The 21,995-nt window shown below is 35.9% G+C and overlaps 1 protein-coding gene across 2 annotated transcripts; it reads left to right on the forward strand.

Annotated features, from left to right (window-relative positions):
• Positions 1-6,210: 6,210 nt before the first annotated feature.
• On the forward strand, positions 6,211-18,465 carry LOC140760084 (UDP-rhamnose/UDP-galactose transporter 6-like). Of its 2 annotated transcripts, none has more exons than XM_073096888.1 (6): positions 6,211-6,544; positions 10,057-10,263; positions 15,120-15,304; positions 15,390-15,590; positions 17,398-17,559; positions 17,765-18,465. In XM_073096888.1, exons 2-6 carry the CDS (start codon positions 10,134-10,136, stop codon positions 18,092-18,094), a joined length of 1,008 nt encoding a protein of 335 aa, XP_072952989.1. In that variant the 5' UTR covers positions 6,211-6,544; positions 10,057-10,133; the 3' UTR covers positions 18,095-18,465. The 2 variants fall into 2 exon arrangements, with proteins under 2 accessions (XP_072952989.1, XP_072952991.1); XM_073096890.1 differs by lacking the exon at positions 6,211-6,544 and adding an exon at positions 6,572-7,253.
• The last annotated feature ends 3,530 nt before the right edge of the window (positions 18,466-21,995 follow it).

Raw genomic sequence — 21,995 nt, forward strand, 5'->3', positions numbered from 1 at the left:
GTTGTTATATTACTACAAAAGTTGTTATTATACTTGCAAAATATGTTATTATGAATAGCCGTTTTAAGGCAAGTTGTTATTCTGTATATAACTACGAAATTTGTTTATATATTTGCGAAAATTGTTATTATATTTGCGATAGTTATTAATATAGTTTCGAAAATTATTAATATGTCACTAATGCAAGTCGTTATTATATTTGTGAACATTATTATATAACTACGAAAGTTGTTATTATATTTGCAAGATATGTTATTATGACTAGCCATTTTAAGGCAAGTTGTTATTATATTCGCGAATGTTGTTATATAACTACGAAATTTGTTGATATATTTGCGAAAGTTGTTATTATATTCGTAAAATATTGATACGAATCGGATCAAATCGGATCACATTAAAAGGAGATTAGGCTCAATGGATTGAGTCTAATTATCTTATTTGGTTTAGTTAGAGTCTTAGTAGGTTAGGATTTTATTTAATTAGCTAAATCCAACTCTGCACGGTTTTAGAAAAATATTCATAGAATATTCTACACATCCAAATAATATCAAACTAGTTGGATAAGGTCTCCAACCTCCAAATCTACAACTTTAATATTCATAACTTCTCCAGATTCGGAATTTATCTATGACAAAACGAAAGCTTAATTCTAAGGTAATCGGAGAAGATAAGGAATACTGATTTAGTTGGTTTGTTAGGATTTCATATTATTTTAGGACTTGTTGGCTAGCCTCTATAAATATGTGGATGGCAGCCAACTTCATTATGCAATTGGATTATTGTTTTTTTTGCCTCCTATCTTCTCTCTAGACTTCTCCCTCCTCCCTCTTCACCATCCTTCCACATCTACCATCTAAATCTCCCCCGTCTGTCGAGTCACCACTTTGTTCCCTTCATCTACTTCCCTTAATCACTTCCACAATCCACCCTCATCTCCATGCCCATCCATAACCCTAACATCCACTTCACCCGTCACCACTACCATCATCCATATTATTCCATATTTTTGTCCCTGCTACAGTTCGAATATGTGAAGGGAGTAAATACGAAAGTTGTAGATCAAGAAGTTACGGATCCAACCCAATTAGTTTTGTAATTTTATGACTACCGGAGAATATTTGACGAATAATTTTCTATGATTGCGCGGACTGATTCCTATAATATATTCAGATCTTAAAGGAATCTTAGCGTAGCCTATCTTTAGTTTCAGAACCTATCAATTGGTATCAAAGCTCATCAAATTAGTATCAGAGCTTATCAAATTGGTATCAGAGCCTATCATTGGGTATTAGAGTAGGTGAACCTCAGATCTTCATTAATGGTTGAAACAAAAAAGATGATATCAACAAGGAGACCTATGGAGAGCACACTGACAAGAGAAGACTCAATCCACGATGATCCTAACCGTGAGGCCGATTCCTTTGGAGCGACCACGGCAAGACCGAGCCAACCAACGTTTATGGGTTCAAATATGGATGAACTTAGGAGCATGTTCCAAATATTGTTGCATAGAGTTGACAACATGCAAAAGGATTATAATGAATTTAAAGAATATGTTGTGAATCGATTGGATTCGTCATCTCCTCGACGACGAACGAAGTTTCAAAAAGGACCAACGGTAGGACCTCATCGAACCGATAACCCACAAGTCCAGGTGCGTCATATGAGTGTCAATGATCCCATCCTACCTATGCCTTCACATCATCCCCCACCTCTCCACCTCCGTTACAAAACCCAAGACCGGCGGTGGTGGAACCCGAGAGGCGTGCGGCACTGGTGCGCTTCGTCGATGAAAAGAATTGGCACTATAAGGATAAGGTTGATCCCCCTTGTGGAGATGGTGATGGACGTGCTCGAGGATTTAGAGAGGGTGATCAATCTGCACAAAGGTTTAGACCTGAACCAAGGATCTTTCGCGAACCCGACAACGTTATTCGGGGGAGAACCACACGCTTGAACTTTCTAAAATTCTAAGGCGGTGATCCAACAGATTGAGTGTTTCATGTTGAACAATATTTTGATTATCAAGGTATAGCGAAAGATGCAAAAGTCCAGATGGCAAGTTTTCACCTCCAAGGAACAACATTGCATTAGTATATATCAGTTATTCGTGGTGGCGGATTTACCGAATGGGCTAAATTTTGTAGGAGGATTATACGCAGATTTAGGATAGCGGCATATAAAGATTTTGTTGCCACATTGTGTAGCAGGTGACTGTATACTTCCACTACAAATTGCTTGGAGATTTGTGCAAGACATAAAGTTGTGTCCCGGTTCTTTACAGTTCGAGCACTTCTTCCTCTATACTCCTTGGTTTTCACCATACGACGGTTTTATTTTCTTCTACTTCTGACCAATTTGAAATCTTACTAAGGGAGGTAGCATTTCAATCTCATTTGAGGGACCTAGTGGCCAAATTCCCTTAATGCAGTAGGTGGAATTGAGTCTGAATATGTATCTAAAAATATTTCTTTAGTGAAATATCTCTCGCATAACTCATTAGGATCAAGATGCCTAAAGCTTAGAGCAGCTACACCAAGTGTGCATGGAATTCCAAGATACCTACCACGCATGACAACTACAAGTTATTTTTTCAATATTCACAACATAACTTTCAATTAAAGGTGTTGATCTAGAATTCAGAAACAGAAGATGGAATGGCATCCACAAATCGAGCATTTTCATGAGAAATATCGAAAGCATCTTCAATTTTTTTAACCATATAAGTACTGCATTTTTCGGCAAGTGCTATTCGATTAAACTAGAATTCAGCTATCTTTTGTTTGTTGTCTCCATCAAATACTGTACAGGCATAGCCTTCGATTGACGAATAACATTGTTTAGGCTTTCAGACATGTTGGTTGTTAGTGTAGAATATCTTCTACCCGAAAAATAATAATTAACCCACGTACTTGTAGGAATTTTACTTGTATAAGCATACTGTTGAGAAAACTCTTATTTCATCTGCTCTATAAGGTAATTGAACTCCGCCTCCCTATAAGCTTGCTGCTACTCAAAACTTATTATACCGAAGAGAATTCTTTGGAGCATTTAGAAGGTTTTAGGAGAGGTGCACCATACAATATCCATGACAATTTTTAGAAAATGCATCATCCATTACATGAATCAACCCCTTTTGCCTATCTGATAATATCGTCATATGCTTGAACGATTTAATTGATACTCAAAGATGATATAAAAACCAGATCTATGATTTAGTGGTTTCAGCTTCGACAACACAAAATGCTATTGGAAGGATTTGATTATTGGCATCCAAACTTGTCACAACAAGTAAGCAACCTTTAAAACTTGCCAGTTAAGAAAGTAGCAACGATGCTAAGTAATGGCCGCAAGTATGACTTGAATGAACGCAAGCATGCATCAAAAGCCTAAAATACATGCTAAAAACGTCCACAGTTAGCCCATTGAAGTTTAGTTATTATATCAAGATCACTCTTTTTAAGCTCATGGAGGTAGCCTTACAACTACTTGTAAGATTCCTTATAGCTGCCATAGACCTCTTCTATTGCCTTTCGTTTAGCGTGATATGCCTTATAGTAACATACTGAAACACTAAATTTTTCCTGCATTTTAATTTGAATCATCTTTGGAATGTATGCTTCAGTACTCTTTAGGGCCTGCTCACGTACTTCATCGGGTATGAATAAACTTGTACATTGCTTATGATCCCTCCTAGATATACCTCTGCTGCATGCGTGTTGTCCAATAAGATTGTTTATCCTGAATGTGTCAACACTTGCTATCTTTATAGCCTTTATTTTTTATAGACATTCCTCTTAATTACATCGGGCAATGATCTTCTAAGGGTTAGTTTTAATAGGTTTTAATTCAAATCTACGCTTAATAGTAAATAATTTCAGTTTTTTTGCAAACTCTGATGAGTTACAGAACATCTATCCTATAAATAGATCATCTGATGTGATATATTGTGCCACTTCAGCTTTAAGAGTTTCTAAATATTGTACATAAGATTGTACATAATTAATAGTACTTGAAATATGTTTATTATCACAATAAGGTTGAATGCACAAGTTTGTCGGCATATCACCTTCATTAGTTAGAGATGGATCAATAGAATCAAAGATAGGGAATTCTTCTTAAAGATTGGATCTGTTTCCTCATTTAAAGACGAATCGATACAATCAATGATAGGAAATTCTTTACCAAGATTCTCATTATTGTCATGGGAATCAATAACATTTGTTGTGACAATGTTACCAAGATCACGTACAGGAGAATCAACCTCACTATTTGGTACATACTATCCATTTAAGTTGAAGGGCTAATCACGTACAGGACAATGTTACCAATAGGATGATTGAGAAGAGATGATCCTCCTGCCCTTAAAGTATCCAAATTAATATTGATAGGATTTGGAACATTTGAAACAATAGGCGATTGCTCATTCATGGAACTTTTCATATGGATTGTCCTAAAAGAACATTAATAACATGATGATGTTAAATATTAAGGAAACCCGTAGCTAACTTATGATATTCGTAATTAAATTCGTAGTTCAATTACGAAATTCGTAACTAAATTCATTGTACAATCACGAAATCCATAGTTTCATTACGAATTTAGCTACTATATTCATAGTTGAACTAATAGTTTAATTTCAAAATTCGTAGTTTAATCGCAAAAATCATAGCTAAATTCATACTTCAATTATGAAATTCGTAGTTAAACTAATAGTTCAAATTTGAAATTCGTAGCTAAATTCGTAGTTCAATTGCAAAATTCATAGCTAAATTCATACTTCACTCACGAAATTCGTAGTTGAACTAATAGTTCAATTTTGAAATTCGTAGCTAAATTCGTAGTTCAATTGCAAAATTCATAGCTAAATTCATACTTCACTCACGAAATTCGTAGTTGAACTAATAGTTCAATTTTGAAATTCGTAGCTATATTCGTAGTTCAATTGCAAAATTCATAAATTCGTACTTCAATTATGAAATTCGTAGTTGAACTAATAATTCAATTTCGAAATTTGTAGTTCAATTGCAAAATTCATAGCTAAATTTGTACTTCAATAACAAAATTTGTAGTTGAACTAATAGTTCAATTTCGAAATTTGTAGCTAAATTCGTAGTTCAATTGTAAAATTTATAGCTAAATTCGTACTTTATTTACAAAATTCGTAGTTGAATTAATAGTTCAATTTTGAAATTCATAGCTAAGTTCGTAGTTCAATTGCAAAATTCATAGCTAAGTACTTCATTTACGAAATTTGTAGTTGAACTAATAGTTCAATTTCAAAATTTGTAGCTGAATTCGTAGTTTAGTTACAAAATTTATAACTAAATTTGTAGTTTAATTATGAAATTCGTAGCTAAATTACGAATGTCGTCATTAAAGTACGTCATATGTTAATCAATAATGACTTTTATGTTCAATGTCATTATTAAAGTAAGCAAAAGTAATTTTACTACATATGTTCAATGTAATCACAAACATAAAAATATTAACTAACTCGGATAAATTCTTCTTTTTCCTCATTCCAAAAATTTGTATAGCTCAACAAAATAATGGTGACAGATCATACATCTCTACAACATCACAATCTTCGAAGATATCAATAAATATATCATAGTTATTCAAAGGGAATAGTTTCTTCAAAAAGACTTCAAACTCACTTGGAGGGATTTGCAATACTTCGGAGAACTTCGACTTTAAATCTAACAAACTACATTGTTTGCTTATACTTATGTGAATAATACAACCGCCCTCATAGTATAAAAATCTCTTCTTATCGTCCAAAATAATAACACTATTATAGTGAAACAAAACTCTCACATTACGGTCAGATAGATATTCCATTTTTATGAATATAATAAAGATAAGTTTCCAAATGCACAAATTAGAAGAAGAAGAAGAGGAAGAAGTAGCTCAATCCGTTCCTACAACGACCAGTCAATCAACTTAACGTAAAAAATATTAATTTCTCTATTTACTCTACAACATTTAATGCAATACTTAAGTACAAGAAGGGCAAAGTTGGAAGAAAAGTATAAAAAAAAGCCTTAAGTGCAAGGAAGATCGAAAATGACCTTGGGCTATCAAATTGAAAACTAGGTGGGTTTTCGGTGCAAATAACCCTATATCTGTTTGCCTTTATAAATTTTAAATAATATACTTATATTATATATATCCTATCCGCTAAAAATCCTAAATCGGACCCGTTAACCCAAACTCTACCCTCACCTTTCCTCTCTCTCCACCTCCTTGCTCTTGTCGAAACGCAATCTCTAGCCAGCCACCATCGAAATCCCACGCAACACACCACCCTATCGTTGCCGTCTTCATCTCGTCCTCCACCGCCATCACCTCTCTGCCATCACCAAGCTTCCCATCCTCCCTCCTCGAGCTCGCCGTCTTCAAGTTCCGGCTCCTATCTCCTCGAGGTCCGTCACCAAGATCCGCCGCCATAGCCTCTCCGCCGTCACCAAGCTTCGCCGCCATTGCGTGGACCATCAATTGATATAAAACATAACCTACGGTGTGATTCATGCTAGCTAGAGTGAGATTGATATACCTTTCTCCACCTACTTATTAGTTCTCCTTTCTCCTTTTCTCTTTTTCTCCTATTTGTTCTTCTTTGCTGTTTTGCTACTGCTGCCATTGTGTCTGAAAAACAATCCCATTCCAAGCCCAACTTTGGCTTTAAATCCTATTACTGCAGAAGTTAATCTAGATTGATTTGTCATTAAATTGTTTGAGATCTGAATCCATTCAGATTTGAAGATCTAAAACCCTACCTGGCCTCTTTGTCATGTCAATGATGATCTGTCCTGCTGCAAGAATTCTGCTGCAGCCCTATAAGAGCCACTGCAGTCCTTTCGTATGAGCTTTATTTTACCTACAAATTAATACCCAATATCAATAAGAGCAACCACCTTTGCAGCCCTAGAAATTCCTAATAGTATTTTGTGTTAATTGTGTTGAAAAGAAATTTCATAATTCATTTATGATCCGATCCATATCCATTAATCGATCTGTATCCGTTTATATCCGTTTAAGAATCGATTTGTATCCATAGGATATGATTTAAAATTTTGCTATCCGTCTAATATCCATATCTGAATCCACATTTGGAATAGAAATATGGAATTAGACATGAGTTGAGCACTATTCGATCTGTTTTCTCCTTATTGATATATGCAGAAGATACTTAAACCAGGACTTTTAATTGATTTCTCTTTCCAAGTTGTGATGATTGCAGCACAAAGGTGAATATCATAGTAGTTACGAATTTCATATTGAAATCTTACATTACCACATGGCATTGCATGAGAATTTTATTTAGAACCCAAGATAAAGTTAATTATTTGATTAGTGCCAAAATTGAGGGTCACTGAATCTACTTTCACTGTATCATTATTTGATTAGAAACATGTGTCCTTCCTCTGTCGACTGGCCAACAATAGGTTCTCGCACTACACTAGTCAGTAGTTGATTACACATGCTACAGTTAAATGCACAGCTACCTTAATTTGATCAAAGTTAATCATAATGGCTATAGACAATCTAGTCAATTCCCTTCTAATTGTAATGCTACTCCTTGTTCAAATCTTGGAAGCTATTTAGAGCTGTTGATGAAATTTGATAGTCTTAGACATGGTTTGAAGTTTCATTTAAAAGTTTTGTTCCTATTTATCTGACCATGATAGTCAAGTCAGTTAGGTTGAGTCTAGTTAGTTATTTTTTGTTTATTATTAGATTTGAATTAAAGCAGATAATTCGTGTATATATGCCTAGTAGGCCAAGTTGGATCCGACCCACTACGACTCTACTCCTATAAGTACGAGTGGTCATGATTTATTTATCATTAGGGAATGGATATTAGTTTAAGTTAATTTTTTTATCTTAATTAACCATTTAATCGTAGCTGTTTATTTTTTTAGGAGTAGATCAAATCTAGAAACCATAATTCTACCTCCAAAGCCTAGTCACTATCTTCCTCTATTAGCCACCCACTCATACAGCCAACCCCCACCATTTTACAACCGTCCACCACCCGTCAACAACTATTGCAACGTCAATATTTCTACTTTTGTCTAGTTTTGATCCTTCTCCATAATTTCAATCATATAACTCATATCTTTTCACCCATATCTTGGAATTACTTCACCTGTTAGATTTGAGACTCACGAGGCTACCATTCATAAAAATTTCAGAATTTTCTTGCAAATAGATTGGTCCAGATCTAGTTTGTCACAATATCTGATTGGACTCTAACCTTGAAACTTTCGTTTTTTTTTTCTCATATCCAACTGAAACAACCTTATGAACAATTTTTTTTAAAGTATGTTTTAGATTCTGATATAGATTTGACTTGAATCCAACCTGTCCTAACCAAATCAACCTCATTACTTACATGCTATTACATCTTGTGCAATATGCATTAAAAAATAAGATAAAGAAGACTATTTATCAAAAGAAGTCTGAAATTCGCACAAGGAAACTAAAAAGTGAAATGCGTCATATTTAAATGCAGCTGAAACCAAAACCGAAAATTCATGCCATCGTCTTTGAACAATTGTTATTCTATATTTAGGCATGATGGCAATCCTGCCAAATAATCAATTTCTTCAGCCTTTAGATGGTACAACAATTTGAGAGTTACGTCCAAAGAATGTTTTCCCTGAAACTCTGTACAGGTCTATAAAGTGAAAATTAGATATTTAGATGTTATAAGTCTCATTTGTTTTTCCTTTCTCATTTACAATATTTTTTCAATTCAGAAACAACTAGATCTTTGCACCAACTTTTATCAAATTGATCAGCAGCTTAGTTATCTACCGAATTTCCTTCAATTGTAGATGATTATCTGTTCAGATCTTGCACTTCAGAGTTGTCAATACTAGATTTAGAAATTGCTTTTCATCTGAACCTCACATCATAGTGGAAATTTTACAATCTAATCTTGGGTTGATGAGTTATCAAGTTGACTTTTGTCTTCCATGCTGATTAGGGTATATGGTAGAGACTTCTCATGGAAGGAAATGAGAAAAGATTAGAGACCTCAGGCTAGATTTACAAGAACTACAATAGGGTGAATGTGATTTGATTTGATTTTTTTTCATCACGAGCCAATAATCTAATTGATGTGAAACAAATGGATCGTTAGGATTTTAGGAATGGGGTTTCACACCTCCATCCTCAATTAGGGTTTCACACCCAAAACTCACATTAGAGATCTCAAAAAAAAAATTTATTTCTTTATTAACCTCGATTGAGTAAAAAGTTGGCCTATATATAGACCTTACAAATGACAATAAGCAAATAACACCCTAAACAATTGCGAAAAAGCAAATATAACCCTAAACACCATAAATAGCAAATGTATAATAAAAATAATTGACTTAGACTAATTTTCTAAAAGAGGAATTGTACTAATACATGCGCTTGTGTAATATGTCATTGATGTCTGCATCACCAATATTTAAGACACTATTAAAGACTTCAACAGCTTCCCACCAAGTAACGAACTTGTATGGAATTACTAATGGGACAAGATCATTTGTAGGAATATAGCTAAATGTTGCTATAGAAGAGAAATTGGGCAAAAAGAGGGAAAAGATAAGCCAAAGGACTTTAAAATCTGTTAAATATCTATGAATTCTCTTATATTTTAACCTTGGTAATCCTAAGAGTCCACACTCCCTAGGACATCATATGGCCCCAAGGATGTCGTATTTATATTACCTATCCCAAGTTATCTGACTCTCTTAACTTAGCTAACGATAAAGTTCAGCATCATTCTCCTAATAATTTGTGTGATATAAATGCCTAAAGGTTTATATGTCATATTCTTCTAATTTGCATCATTACTGATATGCTTCTTCCTACCTTTGGTTTATGTTGTTAATCTATTGCTGGCCCAATTGTTTCTCAAGCCATTTATCTTCATGATTACTTTGCACTTCCATAATAATTTTGTTTAGTGCATGTTCCCAGTTCCCACTGCACTATGTATTCTAGGGGATTGGCATTTCATGGTCATAGTTTTAATTGTGAATTTTGATATAGGAGCATTTGCAATGATCTGGAAGCTGAATTGTGGAATTCTGTAGAATAGTTGAGGATTAAATAGCAGGTGGAAAACAATGGCACCAGCAAGTAATATAGATAAGAAAGCAGCGTCAGATGCTGGTGCATGGATGTTCAATGTTGTGACTTCTGTTGGAATCATCATGGTGAACAAGGCCTTAATGGCTACACATGGCTTTAGTTTTGGTAAGCTATTTATTAGGCTTCCTGACCCTTCTGCTTCCCTATCTAATCCATCATGCAAGGTTATATTACTTCAGAATTGTAGTCATTCAGCAGAAATTGCATCCACAATTTTCTCTGTATTAGTTTTAAAAGGTTCTTATATTTTAAGTGTTTCTTCATGGAACTGCATTGAAATTTACTTGATCCCATTGAGAATCTGATACTTTTAGTTCTTAATTATACATTTGCAGTAATATTTCTCCATTTATAGATTTTTGTTATTACATGATGTATCATTCTTTTTGGTGTGATGTACATTTTTGTTGATTTCTTATTTTATATAAATGAAAAATAATTATATTTTCACATGATACAGATTACAACAGAGAAAGTTCTTTAGGTTTACCCTTTCTTGGAATTGGAAATGAGTGGAAAGTTGAACCACTATATAATTAACACTGGAGAAAACAAAACTTGTTATTACTATATTGTGTAAAACTGTAAATCCTTCTCACTATTGATGAGAATTGAATTTTCTTTTATTTTTATTTTTGGTTGTATTTTGTTTTTGTGCTAAAATTTAGATTTATTCTTAGAATGTCATATTTGGTTAAACTCCTAAAATGTAGGAGATTTAATTGATATTTTGTTTTTAGATCAGTTTTCTTAAGTTTTGGTTGATTTTTAATTTTAAACAATCCATTTGGTTATAAATTAGATTGGGAGAGATCCAGATAAGTTCAAGTTGTGATTTGATGTAATCTCCTTATTTCTATAAGTCTATATAGAGAGGTGATGAAAATTCCTATAATGAAGAGAAAGATAATGAACAATTGAAAATTATCATTCTTTTGTAGGATTCTATGTTTATCCCTTTCCCCCTTCTTCTCTATCTTCTCTTCCATCTTCTCCTCCTCCCTTATCTCTTTTGTGGTGGATTGCACGATATCTTTATCCCTCACAATTTAGGTGGGCTTTCTTTTTTCTTCACAAGACAAGTGGGTTAATCTTCTTTCCGCTACAGGTAGGTGAGATTGATCTCCTCTCCCCCATGGCTTGATGAGTTATCTTCTATCTTTTCTATATATCTAGCCAAGTTAATATGGAAAGGGTACTTGGAGGCAAAAAAGGAGATTCACAGATACCGTATGCTTTCTAGTTGAGGTTTTATCTAGGTACCTTTTTATCTTTTTCCTTATTGGTATATTTTATCATCTATAGGCCCATCATCTATTCTCATAAGCTCTTTCTCAACCTTTTCGTTTTCTTACTTTTCATCTCTGGTTTTTCATTCCTGCCTTCCACCTCTTCTTTTTGCTGCCTATCTTGACTTCTATTTCTTATATCCCTCATTGTATAGAGCCATTCCATGTCCTTTCTCTTTTTTCTGTTAAATCATATTAGGGCATTGTTCCCTACTAGAAAAATGGGTAACGGATATTGATCGAGTTGATGCCCTTGATACTTGTGTTGTTTTTTAATCTTGAAATATTTTACAAGTCACTTTTACAATATTGTCACACAAGTATTTATAGATTATATAATGTTGCACAAAACTATTGTAATAACTACATGCAAGAATAAGTTCCCAACTCAATAGTAGATAAAATCACTAATAATCTTATTCAATTTTTTCTTTTTCTTTCATTCATCTCCCTTTAGCTTTAGATTCTTGTACAAATTCTTTGGCGGTCACATATTTATATCCATAGGCCAGCACTTACTTGGGCATAAATGCAAGTTTACTTGACTCTAGTTTTCTTAGTTGGTGACTTGGTCTCGCAATTTTCTTCTTCTCATAGTTTTAGCTGATTCTAGATATTAGGTTATTATTCATCCAATTGATGAAAGTTAACTATATTTTTTTTTAGTTTTCCACCTACCTTTCTTTTATAAAAAGCCTTGACAATAGGCCCAAACAATTAAGACCTACAACAATGGAAAATGAAAACTAGTACGCAAGGCTTGCCTTGTAATAAATGTTTCATGTTTCATAATGATGATCTAGTATGGAAGATGCTTGAGTGGAACCCTCCTTAATTAAATTGAGGGAAGAGATAATATCGAAGCAAGACATATTGTGCTAGTGGCATGAGGCATGCTAACCTTTGCTCCATATAACTCATTTTCCTGCAGCAAGTATAGGCACACCTTGGCATTTGTTGGCATGCAAGCACAACTACAGTATCCCTTAAAATAGATATTTTTTCCTTTTCAAAACATACAATAGCTTTTAATAGTTAAATGAAGGCTTTTTAGTCCTAGATATTGTGTATAAAACATCCAATTTTGTGTAGAAAAAGGAATATAAGTCATTGCAAAGGCATATAAGTGTCATGAAGGTAAAATTGTTGTGCGAACACAAATTTTGGATCATCAATCAGACACATATAGTAGAAGGCACAGGAGGACAATTCACCCAATGACATTTTGATTGGGTGATAGATTATGAGAGAGTTTCTTTTCATGTTTTTTTTATTTATTGGGTATTTTGGTCTTTCTTGGTGGGGATATTTTAATTTGTCTTCCTTTTTAGTATTGCCTACGTAAAGGCTTGGAATGTTTTGCTAAAGGATGATTGTTATTTTGAGACATTCTTCACATTTCTTTTGTTGGTTGATTCTACGAGTTTAGTTACTATTGTTTATTGCATATTGTTCTACATCGAATTGGCATCATAGTTGAAGATCTCACTGTTCATCATTTGATCATCCTTGACCACTTTGTTGAAGATCTTAGTTTACAAACAATCTATCCTCACCCGAACATAATCATTGAATCTCCTCTCTTGGTATGCCCTCCAAGCCGCCAACCACACTCACATATGATATGTGGCTGACAAAGATGTTTTGTCATCCACTTCCTCATGTGTACCATGCACTTCCTCACTTATTCTTTGCTCAAGCACTCGCACCATGAATGTTGTATCATTTGCAACTAGTTTGCCTCTTCGTACTGCAAACCTTTGTGCCAATAGGAAAGTGCTCATTCCTTGTTGATCGAGTCATTTTTTTACGATTGCTGGTACTGTCTGAAGGAGTCTGCATTGATTCCCAAAATATCAAGGCAATTGTTGATTGGCCTGAGGTGCCAAACATTCATGAGGTTTGCAGTTCTCATAGGCTTGATACTTTTTATCAATGTTTTATCTACTAATTCAACACAATTATGTCTCTAATTACTGACTGCCTCAGAATGGTGACTTCTAATGGACGCGGTGGTATGCGATGCACCTTCACATAACACCGCGTCCTTTAAAAGCCCCTTTGATGATAGAAGCCCCTATGATGCACCTTCTCAACTTTTCTAAGGCATTCAAGGTGGTATGTGACGCCTTTGGGATTGGGAACAGATGGCATTCTTAGATGAGAACATCATTTTGTTATCTATATTAAATGAAGTCAAACAAAAGTATTCCACTGTTGACAAAGAATTCTATGTGTTTATTAGCTTTGTGTTATTGGTACCATTATTTGCTTCCGTATGAAGTCATGCTATACACTGACCATGAAGCTCCTCGATATCTCAGTTCTAAGAAAAAGCTTAATGCTAAGCTTGGTGTTTGGATTGAATTCTGACAAGAGTGCACTTTTGTTCTCTGGCATAGAGCTGGATCGAAAACAAAGCAACTAAAGCCTTTTAAATAGGTATTTGAGTAAAAATTTGGTGAAAAAATGCCACTTTTGTATTTATTGGTGAAATTTAACTAATGATTTTAATTTGGTTGAGTTTTCCTTAATCTTGCTCAATTCAACTCAGTACCTAGTGGCATAGGGAATATCTTTTGTATGCCTCAGTGACATAAACCAATAGGGTATGGATGTGGTAGTATGATGTGTGCCGATTGGTGGCCAGCATGACAATCCTTGAGAAGGAACACAGTCAAGTCAAATGCCGCCAAATGGGCATGTAAACATTTTCTGAATACTGAATGGCTCAAGCCTTCTGCACCTGAAGATATTTGGGTCTTAAAGAATCTGCATAACAATTTTATAAACTAGGAGATGATGCTCTGTGAGGATTGGTCAAGAATTAGCTGATATCTTATTCATTACAGTCAAACTTTATGTGACTTCCATTATCCTAATAATGAAGTAAGGATGTCTCATCTTGCGTCATGCATGCTCAGTTGTGTCTTACACTATCCACGCCACTAAACCAAGAAAATCAAGTTGTTCTTTATTGCGCATTTCACAGTCCTAACCAGACATGAGAGCTGGATGGCCAGCTAGTCATTTGAAGTAGGTTTTCTGACTTACAATATGACAGCTGGAAGATTCTTGACAAACCTCTCCCTATCAAACATCAAATACACACATGCCTATCATCTATTTTCTTTTGAGAAAACCTTCAAAAGAAAAAAAAAAGCACAGCCACTATTCTTTGTACACATTGCTCTCAAGAATACTAATATGAAATATTATAAAAAGAACTAATCACTACAGGAAAATCATGGCTTGGAATTTGTGTTACACTTAGTGTACAATATCTGCCATGTACTTTATGCTAGCTTTGTACTCTTGTGAACTGATTTTTAACTATTTTCTGTACTGCAGTGAGGTTATCTGTCAAAGCCTTAAATTGACTCTGGTTCTTTATGCATTATGGAAGATAATCCAGCTCCTTAATGCTGTAGATATTCTTATTTCATCCTTCTATACTTGCTTTATCAGTTTTATAGAATTGTTCTGCAGAATTTGAGAACAAGTAATATTTTGATAAATGATCATAAATCTGAACATCTCTTCTTTCATAAAATTAGATTTGGATTTATCTAATAAGAAGAATAGTAGATTAGTAGGATGTTGATATTCTAACAAATGGATTCTTCTCCCTATGATGATTCTGATTCCATGTTCTATGGTTATGTGCTGCAGCTACCACATTGACAGGCTTGCACTTCGCTACTACAACTCTAATGACGTTAGTCCTAAGATGGCTAGGATATATCCAGCCAACCCATTTACCACTGTCAGAACTAATAAAGTTTGTGTTTTTTGCAAATTTATCAATTGTTGGCATGAATGTGAGCTTGATGTGGAACTCTGTGGGATTCTATCAGGTTAATCCTAGAATAATGTGTTTTTATTTGTGTGGAAGGGCCTTAATTAAATCTAGATTATAATACCTTTAATTCTGCTTTTCAGATTGCAAAGCTGTGTATGATCCCTGTATCGTGCCTTTTAGAAGTTCTATACGACAAGGTTCGTTACTCAAGAGACACAAAGCTCAGTATACTGGTGGTTCTTGTAGGTGTTGCAGTTTGTACTGTTACTGATGTCAGTGTGAATGGTAAAGGACTAATGGCCGCAACAGTAGCAGTTTGGAGCACTGCTTTACAACAATATGTAAGTTTTAGGCCTGTCAGATAGTGTGTGTGTGTTAGTATGTTGTCATTAACTCAATATTTCTGTCCTTTTCTTACATACGCTATTTTTGTGCATGGGGTCTCTATGTCTGTCTTGACTGACCTCTGTATTTTTCAAATAGTTCTATTGGGAACTAAGCTGCTGCTCCTTTTGAAGTAGGGCGTCTCACTTCATGCCATGACAATATGTACTGTGAATTATTAATTGTTTTCTTGGCTTATCTTAGCTAGAATTTTTCTTGTCCTTTGGGTCAAAATAAACTTCAGTATTATACATTTGCACATTATTTTCTACCCATTCTTTATTACTAATTTGTTAGGCCAAGGATGTTTTGTATTGCTGTACGGGTGTGTTTCACATGCCCTCATTCTGTAGCTTTTGCAGAAATTCTTTTTCATGCTTGATCTTATGGAAGTTGGACATTTCAAAATTCAAATGATTTGGCAAGATGTAGATTGTAGACACTTAATTCCCATATATATATATACATACATACATACATATATATATATATATGTATCTTGGCAATTGTCAGGTCACATTACATAATCCAAGAGCTGAACAGTGGGTTTTATCCAGCATGAGTCTGCTTGTGTCAGCACATCTCGTTTGGCCATGTGTATTTTATTGGCTCGTGAATGGAGTAGGTAAAAGACAAGCATGATGGGGAATGGTGGTAGAGTTTATGGTTGCTGGGTTGATCTGCCCATGAGGAGGAACAAAGTGCTGGTGGAAGTGATGTGCATTGTTGAGTGGTAAGTAATGGGAAAATGTGATTTAAATGTTGGGCCTAAAAGTTTGGCTGATGTGGTGAAAGTGATGTGCATCATTGAATGGAAAGTAATGGGAAAATGTGATTTAAATGTTGGGCCTAAAAGTTTGGCTGATGAGAATGTATGATTATGGGTGTGTATACACAGAGCAAGAGGTCAAATGCATGTGGAAGAGGTCGAGAGGTGCTGAAATGTTTATAATAGATGGTTGTCTAGGATAATGTTTACCATGGACTGTCATGTGGGGCTAGGAGCATGTCATTAGTGTGTATACACAGCAAGAGGTCAAATGCATGTGGAAGAGGTCGAGAGGTGCTGAAGTGTTTATAATAGATGGTTGTCTAGGATAATGTTTACCATGGACTGTCATGTGGGGCTAGGAGCATGTCATTTAGTGTCATTCCACCTCTTTCTAGTTTCACCTGTTGGTAAAATTGTATACCCGAATCAGTGGCAGTCTCATGTACCTGGATACTATTTTTGATTGTGAAGTATGTAGAGTTCTGTCTGACCATAGCTTGGATGTATATTGATCTTAGCCCAGATGTTGCTGCAGTGGATGTGCTTTTCTTTCTAAAATACTCTGCTTATAATTGGAACTTTGGTAGCTGTACTTTCTCTTTTCTCTTCAATGGTTCTTATTTTGTCATGATCATGAACGTAAGGGTCTTGTGTTCCACAAGTTAGTGCATTCAAATTGTCCATTTAATTACATCGACAAGTGCATGTTTAAAGTATGAATTTGATGACTCAGTAGTCAGGGAAATTATGGTTCTCCTACAGGTTCACTGGTTATTTATTTATTTGTGAGTAATAAATAATCGGAAACATTTTCATAAGCACCACTGTTGAACATCATTTATCTTGTCACATTGCCTAGTAAACTACATGCTACTTCAAATGTTTTTGAGTTATGTCGTTTCTTTTGCTAATAGATTAAGTCATTTCCATATATGTACATCTATAGTTTTTTGAACTCGATTATGAGTATTTGATTGGCTTAACTTCTGCAGTATGTTCATTACCTTCAAAGAAAGTACTCGATTGGATCATTCAATCTGTTGGGTCACACTGCTCCTGCCCAGGCAGCATCCTTGTTGATACTAGGGCCTTTTGTGGATTTTTTGCTGACCAACAATAGAGTGGATGCTTTTGAGTACAATGTAGTGGCAGTGGTAAGTCCTCTAATGTTTTCGTCAATCTGTTTTATGAATCTGCAATTTCATTCTTATCATGCTTTCTTTTGGCATATGTTGTGTTCCTAAATCATGCAAGGCTACTATTTCTTGATGATGCATGCATTTGGTGCTGTATCCTTTCAAAGATGCAAAAGTTCTAATTCCCTTACTCTTTTTCATCTCTCTTACCTTTTTTTTCCAGTTCTTCATGGTATTATCATGCACCATTGCAGTAGGAACCAATCTTAGCCAGTTCATCTGTATTGGAAGATTCACAGCGGTTTCCTTTCAAGTTCTTGGTCATATGAAGACCATTCTTGTGTTAATTCTGGGGTTTTTCCTTTTTGGGAAAGAGGGCCTCAATCTTCATGTAGTCCTCGGAATGATCTTGGCAGTAGTAGGTATGATCTGGTATGGAAATGCATCATCAAAGCCAGGAGGAAAAGAACGCCGAAGTTATGTAATCCCCAGTGACAAATCCCAGAAGCACAGGATGCTGTCAGATCAAGAAGAAATTGATGATAAGGTTTAAACTTGGCCAGTTAATAGGTTCCTCGTTATCCTTCATATGCAACAACCAGATAATTGATAGCACATTATTATTGCCTCACGATCTCTAGAAAGGCTAGAAACTTTTCGGATCTTTTTGCAATCAATTTTTAGTAGTCTTCAAGGAATGCAAGCCTGCCGATTTCCTCTTGGAAGTTCTCTTCATTCACATCTATAGTACTAACTTTCACATTTTGCCACTTAACAAAGAAATCAGATGTTATATTTTCATTCAATAACAGCTTGTTATGCTTTTATTCCTTAAACTAGGCATGGCCCATACCTAATAATATTTGTTATATTTACTTCAAAGTTTGTGAATTTATTATTTGTATAAGAGAAATTGTATTTTAATGTATTTGGTCTCTAAATGATAGTCAGTATTTAATCACAGCTTTTTATGGATTTGAAATGGACGTCATGTAGTGAACTGCTGGATATAGCTGTCTAGGATCTCATCCTCTTTTTGGATTTTCTGCGCAACACCTTGATCATATTCGGGAATGTGCTAATAAAAGCAGTTGTCCTTAATAGAGCTGGTGATAGGGAAAAAAGATGTTTTTGTTCATTTTTTTTTTATTAATTACAATCGCTCTTAATGGTAACCGGTGCTGATAGGTTTGAACACAGATTTATCCAATTGACAACTCATACGAGGATGGTTATTCTGTATCAGTAACCAAAAATTGCCTTTATGAAATGTATATTTTCCAATTATATATTATGGTGAATAGATCTAATTAATTATACTTGAATATGTTCGGGTGTATGTAAATTATGTAACGTATAAAAAAAATAATAAAAATTATAAAAAATTAATGAAAGTTATTATTATATTTGTGAAAATTGTTAATATTTTTTTTCTTCTATATTTTTGCCATTATTGCTTCTTCTTTTATCTCTTAATTATTTTTTATTTTTTTCTTGTAAGTTTTTAATCGCTATTTAATCAATAAAGTACAGGCTTATTAGAGATACTAGTAAGATAATTATGATTAGTTAAATAATTGAAGCATAATTGTATGATTATTATTTATTTCTATATAAATTATAATGATGAAATATGTAAATTCTGCGGTATATGAAAAAAACAATGAAAGCTGTTATTTTATTTGCAAAAATTAATTTGATTTTGTTTTCTTCTTTTATGTTTCTTCTTTCTTTTTTCTTCTTTTATCCCTTAATCGTTCTCTTTTTGTTTTTACACAAGTGGTTAATAATTATTTCACCACTATCTTTGATTATTCTTCTACTTTATTGATTAATGAGTAATTAGATAGACTTGTATAGAAAAAAAAAAGAACGTAGTAGTAGAATGATACGACTTGGTCATAATGGCTCCATTTGCGACATTTGGTTCATTGGGATAAGCTTAATTATCTAGTTGGGTTTTTGCTTGAAGAAATAAGGCTTTTTGTTGGAGGGCGTTTGAACGCAATGGACTACGTTTGAACGGGCCATGTGAACGCCTACACGTATTCACAAAAACAGAAAACGTGATTTGCGCATTCGAACGGCCACGGGAATGATAGAGAATTGTATTTGTGCATTTGAACGCAATCGGGCACATTTGAATGTACCACAGCGAAAATTGTTAGTTTGTTAAGGTTTTAACTTAGTTGTTTGGGTCCCAAGAGTGAGCCTCTATAAATATGTGAAGGAAACCATAATTGGAGTTTATTTTATAATTGAAATAACATTGTGCATTTATCTCTTTCTTTCTTGCTCATTGGCGCCCTCTCCCACCTCCTTCCTTTCATCGCTCAAGTCCTTGGTTGGCTTCCTCTAACTCCTAATCCCCCTTTTCTACAGCAACCTCTTCCCCTTAACTCTAAAGAAATTAACTAGCTATTGAAGGGCTAATAAGCTAGTGTTCATTCGACTTTTGGCCACTATTCGATTGATATCTCAAGATCTAACCATCCAAACTTTATGATCTTGGATTCGTTGGAAAGCTCTATTTAAGGGCGACAACATATCGAAAATTCAACAAGATCCAGCGGCTAGATCATCCACAGTTTCTTTCGAAAGTCACATCCTTGAACTAGTCTAAAATCATTACGCATCGGACTAAGCCGGTTCGTAACAACCGGTATCAAAGCCAACGATCTTCGGACCGTCATGGCTACAATAAGATCGAAGGCAGTAAAGCAAACAAGCAACTTAGGCTTGGAGACGGACCACATGGCTCCGTCAAGATCACCATCCCCACAAAGTTTGCGAGGATGAACAGAAGGCCTTTCCGATCTCTCACAAACCCTGACGTTCGTGGCACAAACAATGTTAAGATCAGGGTCGGCCAGCGGTGCGGCCCCTCGGGGGGGTTCCCGCTCGTCAGCTTCCTTGCGCCTACCGGGTTTTCGCGCCCGTCGACTCGCACGCATGTCAGACTCCTTGGTCCGTGTTTCAAGACGGGTCGGATGGGGAGCCCGCGGGCCGGTGCCTGGGGCGCGCGGGTGCCCCGAGGGGCACGCCGTGAAGGCAACCCTGGTGGACGTGAACCAAAATCTTCAAAGGCGTATCCCTAAGCATATTAATAGTGGGGAAGTTAATTAAGGCGACATCCCGCCTAGAAACAACGAGGAAGATCTAGCCAGGGCTACGACTTTTATGGCTCCACCACCGGTTGCTGCCCAACCAGATCGTTGACCTCCACCTCGTGATCATTATCGAAGACAAGAGGATCATCCCTTACCATAAGATCGGGTCCGGCAAGGACTGATCCTGGCGACACCATGGCAACATTGCGACAAATCGCAAGGGCGCCACACCGATTTGCCACCCTTGTATCCGAGGGCTCCCATAGCCCCATACTCAGAGGAGAAACGATGGGAGGAGTGGGAGGAGCCCCTATATCAACCAAGGGTCCAGCAACAAAAGCCACTTCATCGAGGACACGAGAATGGACTTGATCAAATGCTACAACCCTGAACCATTCAAATCGATTTTGCTAAATTAAGCGGGGGTGACTTGTTGGACTGGATCTATAGGGCAGAGCAATTCTTCACCTATCAAGAGACACTTGACTACCAAAAGATGCTTCTGGCCTCATTCCACCTTGAAGACGTAGCGGTGAGGTGGTTTCAAGCAACACATCACGCGTGCACCTTCATTACTTGGGAGGAGTTCTCAGATGCGCTTTGTGTGCGTTTCTTTTTGAACCCTCCGACTATGAAGACTTCCAAGCCACCTTGACGAAGCTAACCCAAAAGACCTCTATAAGAGCCTATCAAGGGGAGTTCGAAAGAATTGGCAATCAAGTCCACGGGTGGTTAGACTCTGCTCTTAAAAGAACCTTCGTCTCCGGGCTTCGTCGAGATATCCAAGCAGAAGTCAAGGCGACTTGTCCTACTACCTTGCTAGAGGCCTTCTTAGCGGCTCAAATGATGGAAGAGAAGACAAGGGAGTTAAAGGCGACACACCGTCCACTAGCGACCCGCACTCTAACCCTAGACCGCTGGTCTCGAGTATGTCACATTCGGGGTGGGTTTGGCCAAACCCCAATCGGCCACCCCCACTACAGATAGCCCCTAACCCTAGGGGATAGCCACGGATGATGGTCGACGCCTCACACCAGTTGAGATCGAAGATCGGCACTCGAAGAGCCTATGCTTTTATTGTGATGAGCACTTCGTACTTGGCTACAAATGCTCCAAATAGTCTACTGCCATCATACTCATGGAGAAGATGATTGAGGATGATCCCACTGAAGATATTGAGGTGCAGCAAGAGGAAAAAGGTGGCCAAACCGAAGAGGACAACCCGCTTCATGTCTAAGCCGAGCTCTCCCTTTATTCTTTCGCCGGTGAGTTGACTCCGAAAACTCTTTGGGTTGAAGGTATGATCAAAAAGAATAAAGTCCTAATTCTTATTGATTCAGGAAG

Source organism: Typha angustifolia, chromosome 5 (genome assembly GCF_048772165.1).
Source record: "Typha angustifolia cultivar Huaian chromosome 5, ASM4877216v1, whole genome shotgun sequence".
In the NCBI taxonomy this organism is placed as follows: Eukaryota; Viridiplantae; Streptophyta; class Magnoliopsida; order Poales; family Typhaceae; genus Typha; species Typha angustifolia.

Bases quoted from the DNA above. Each gene is read 5' to 3' on its own strand.
- LOC140760084 (XM_073096888.1), top strand. From the start codon at position 10,134: ATGGCACCAGCAAGTAATATAGATAAGAAAGCAGCGTCAGATGCTGGT. The intron at 15,305-15,389 runs GTTAATCCTAGA...TCTGCTTTTCAG, and splicing joins ACTCTGTGGGATTCTATCAG to ATTGCAAAGCTGTGTATGAT. The intron at 15,591-17,397 runs GTAAGTTTTAGG...TAACTTCTGCAG, and splicing joins GCACTGCTTTACAACAATAT to TATGTTCATTACCTTCAAAG.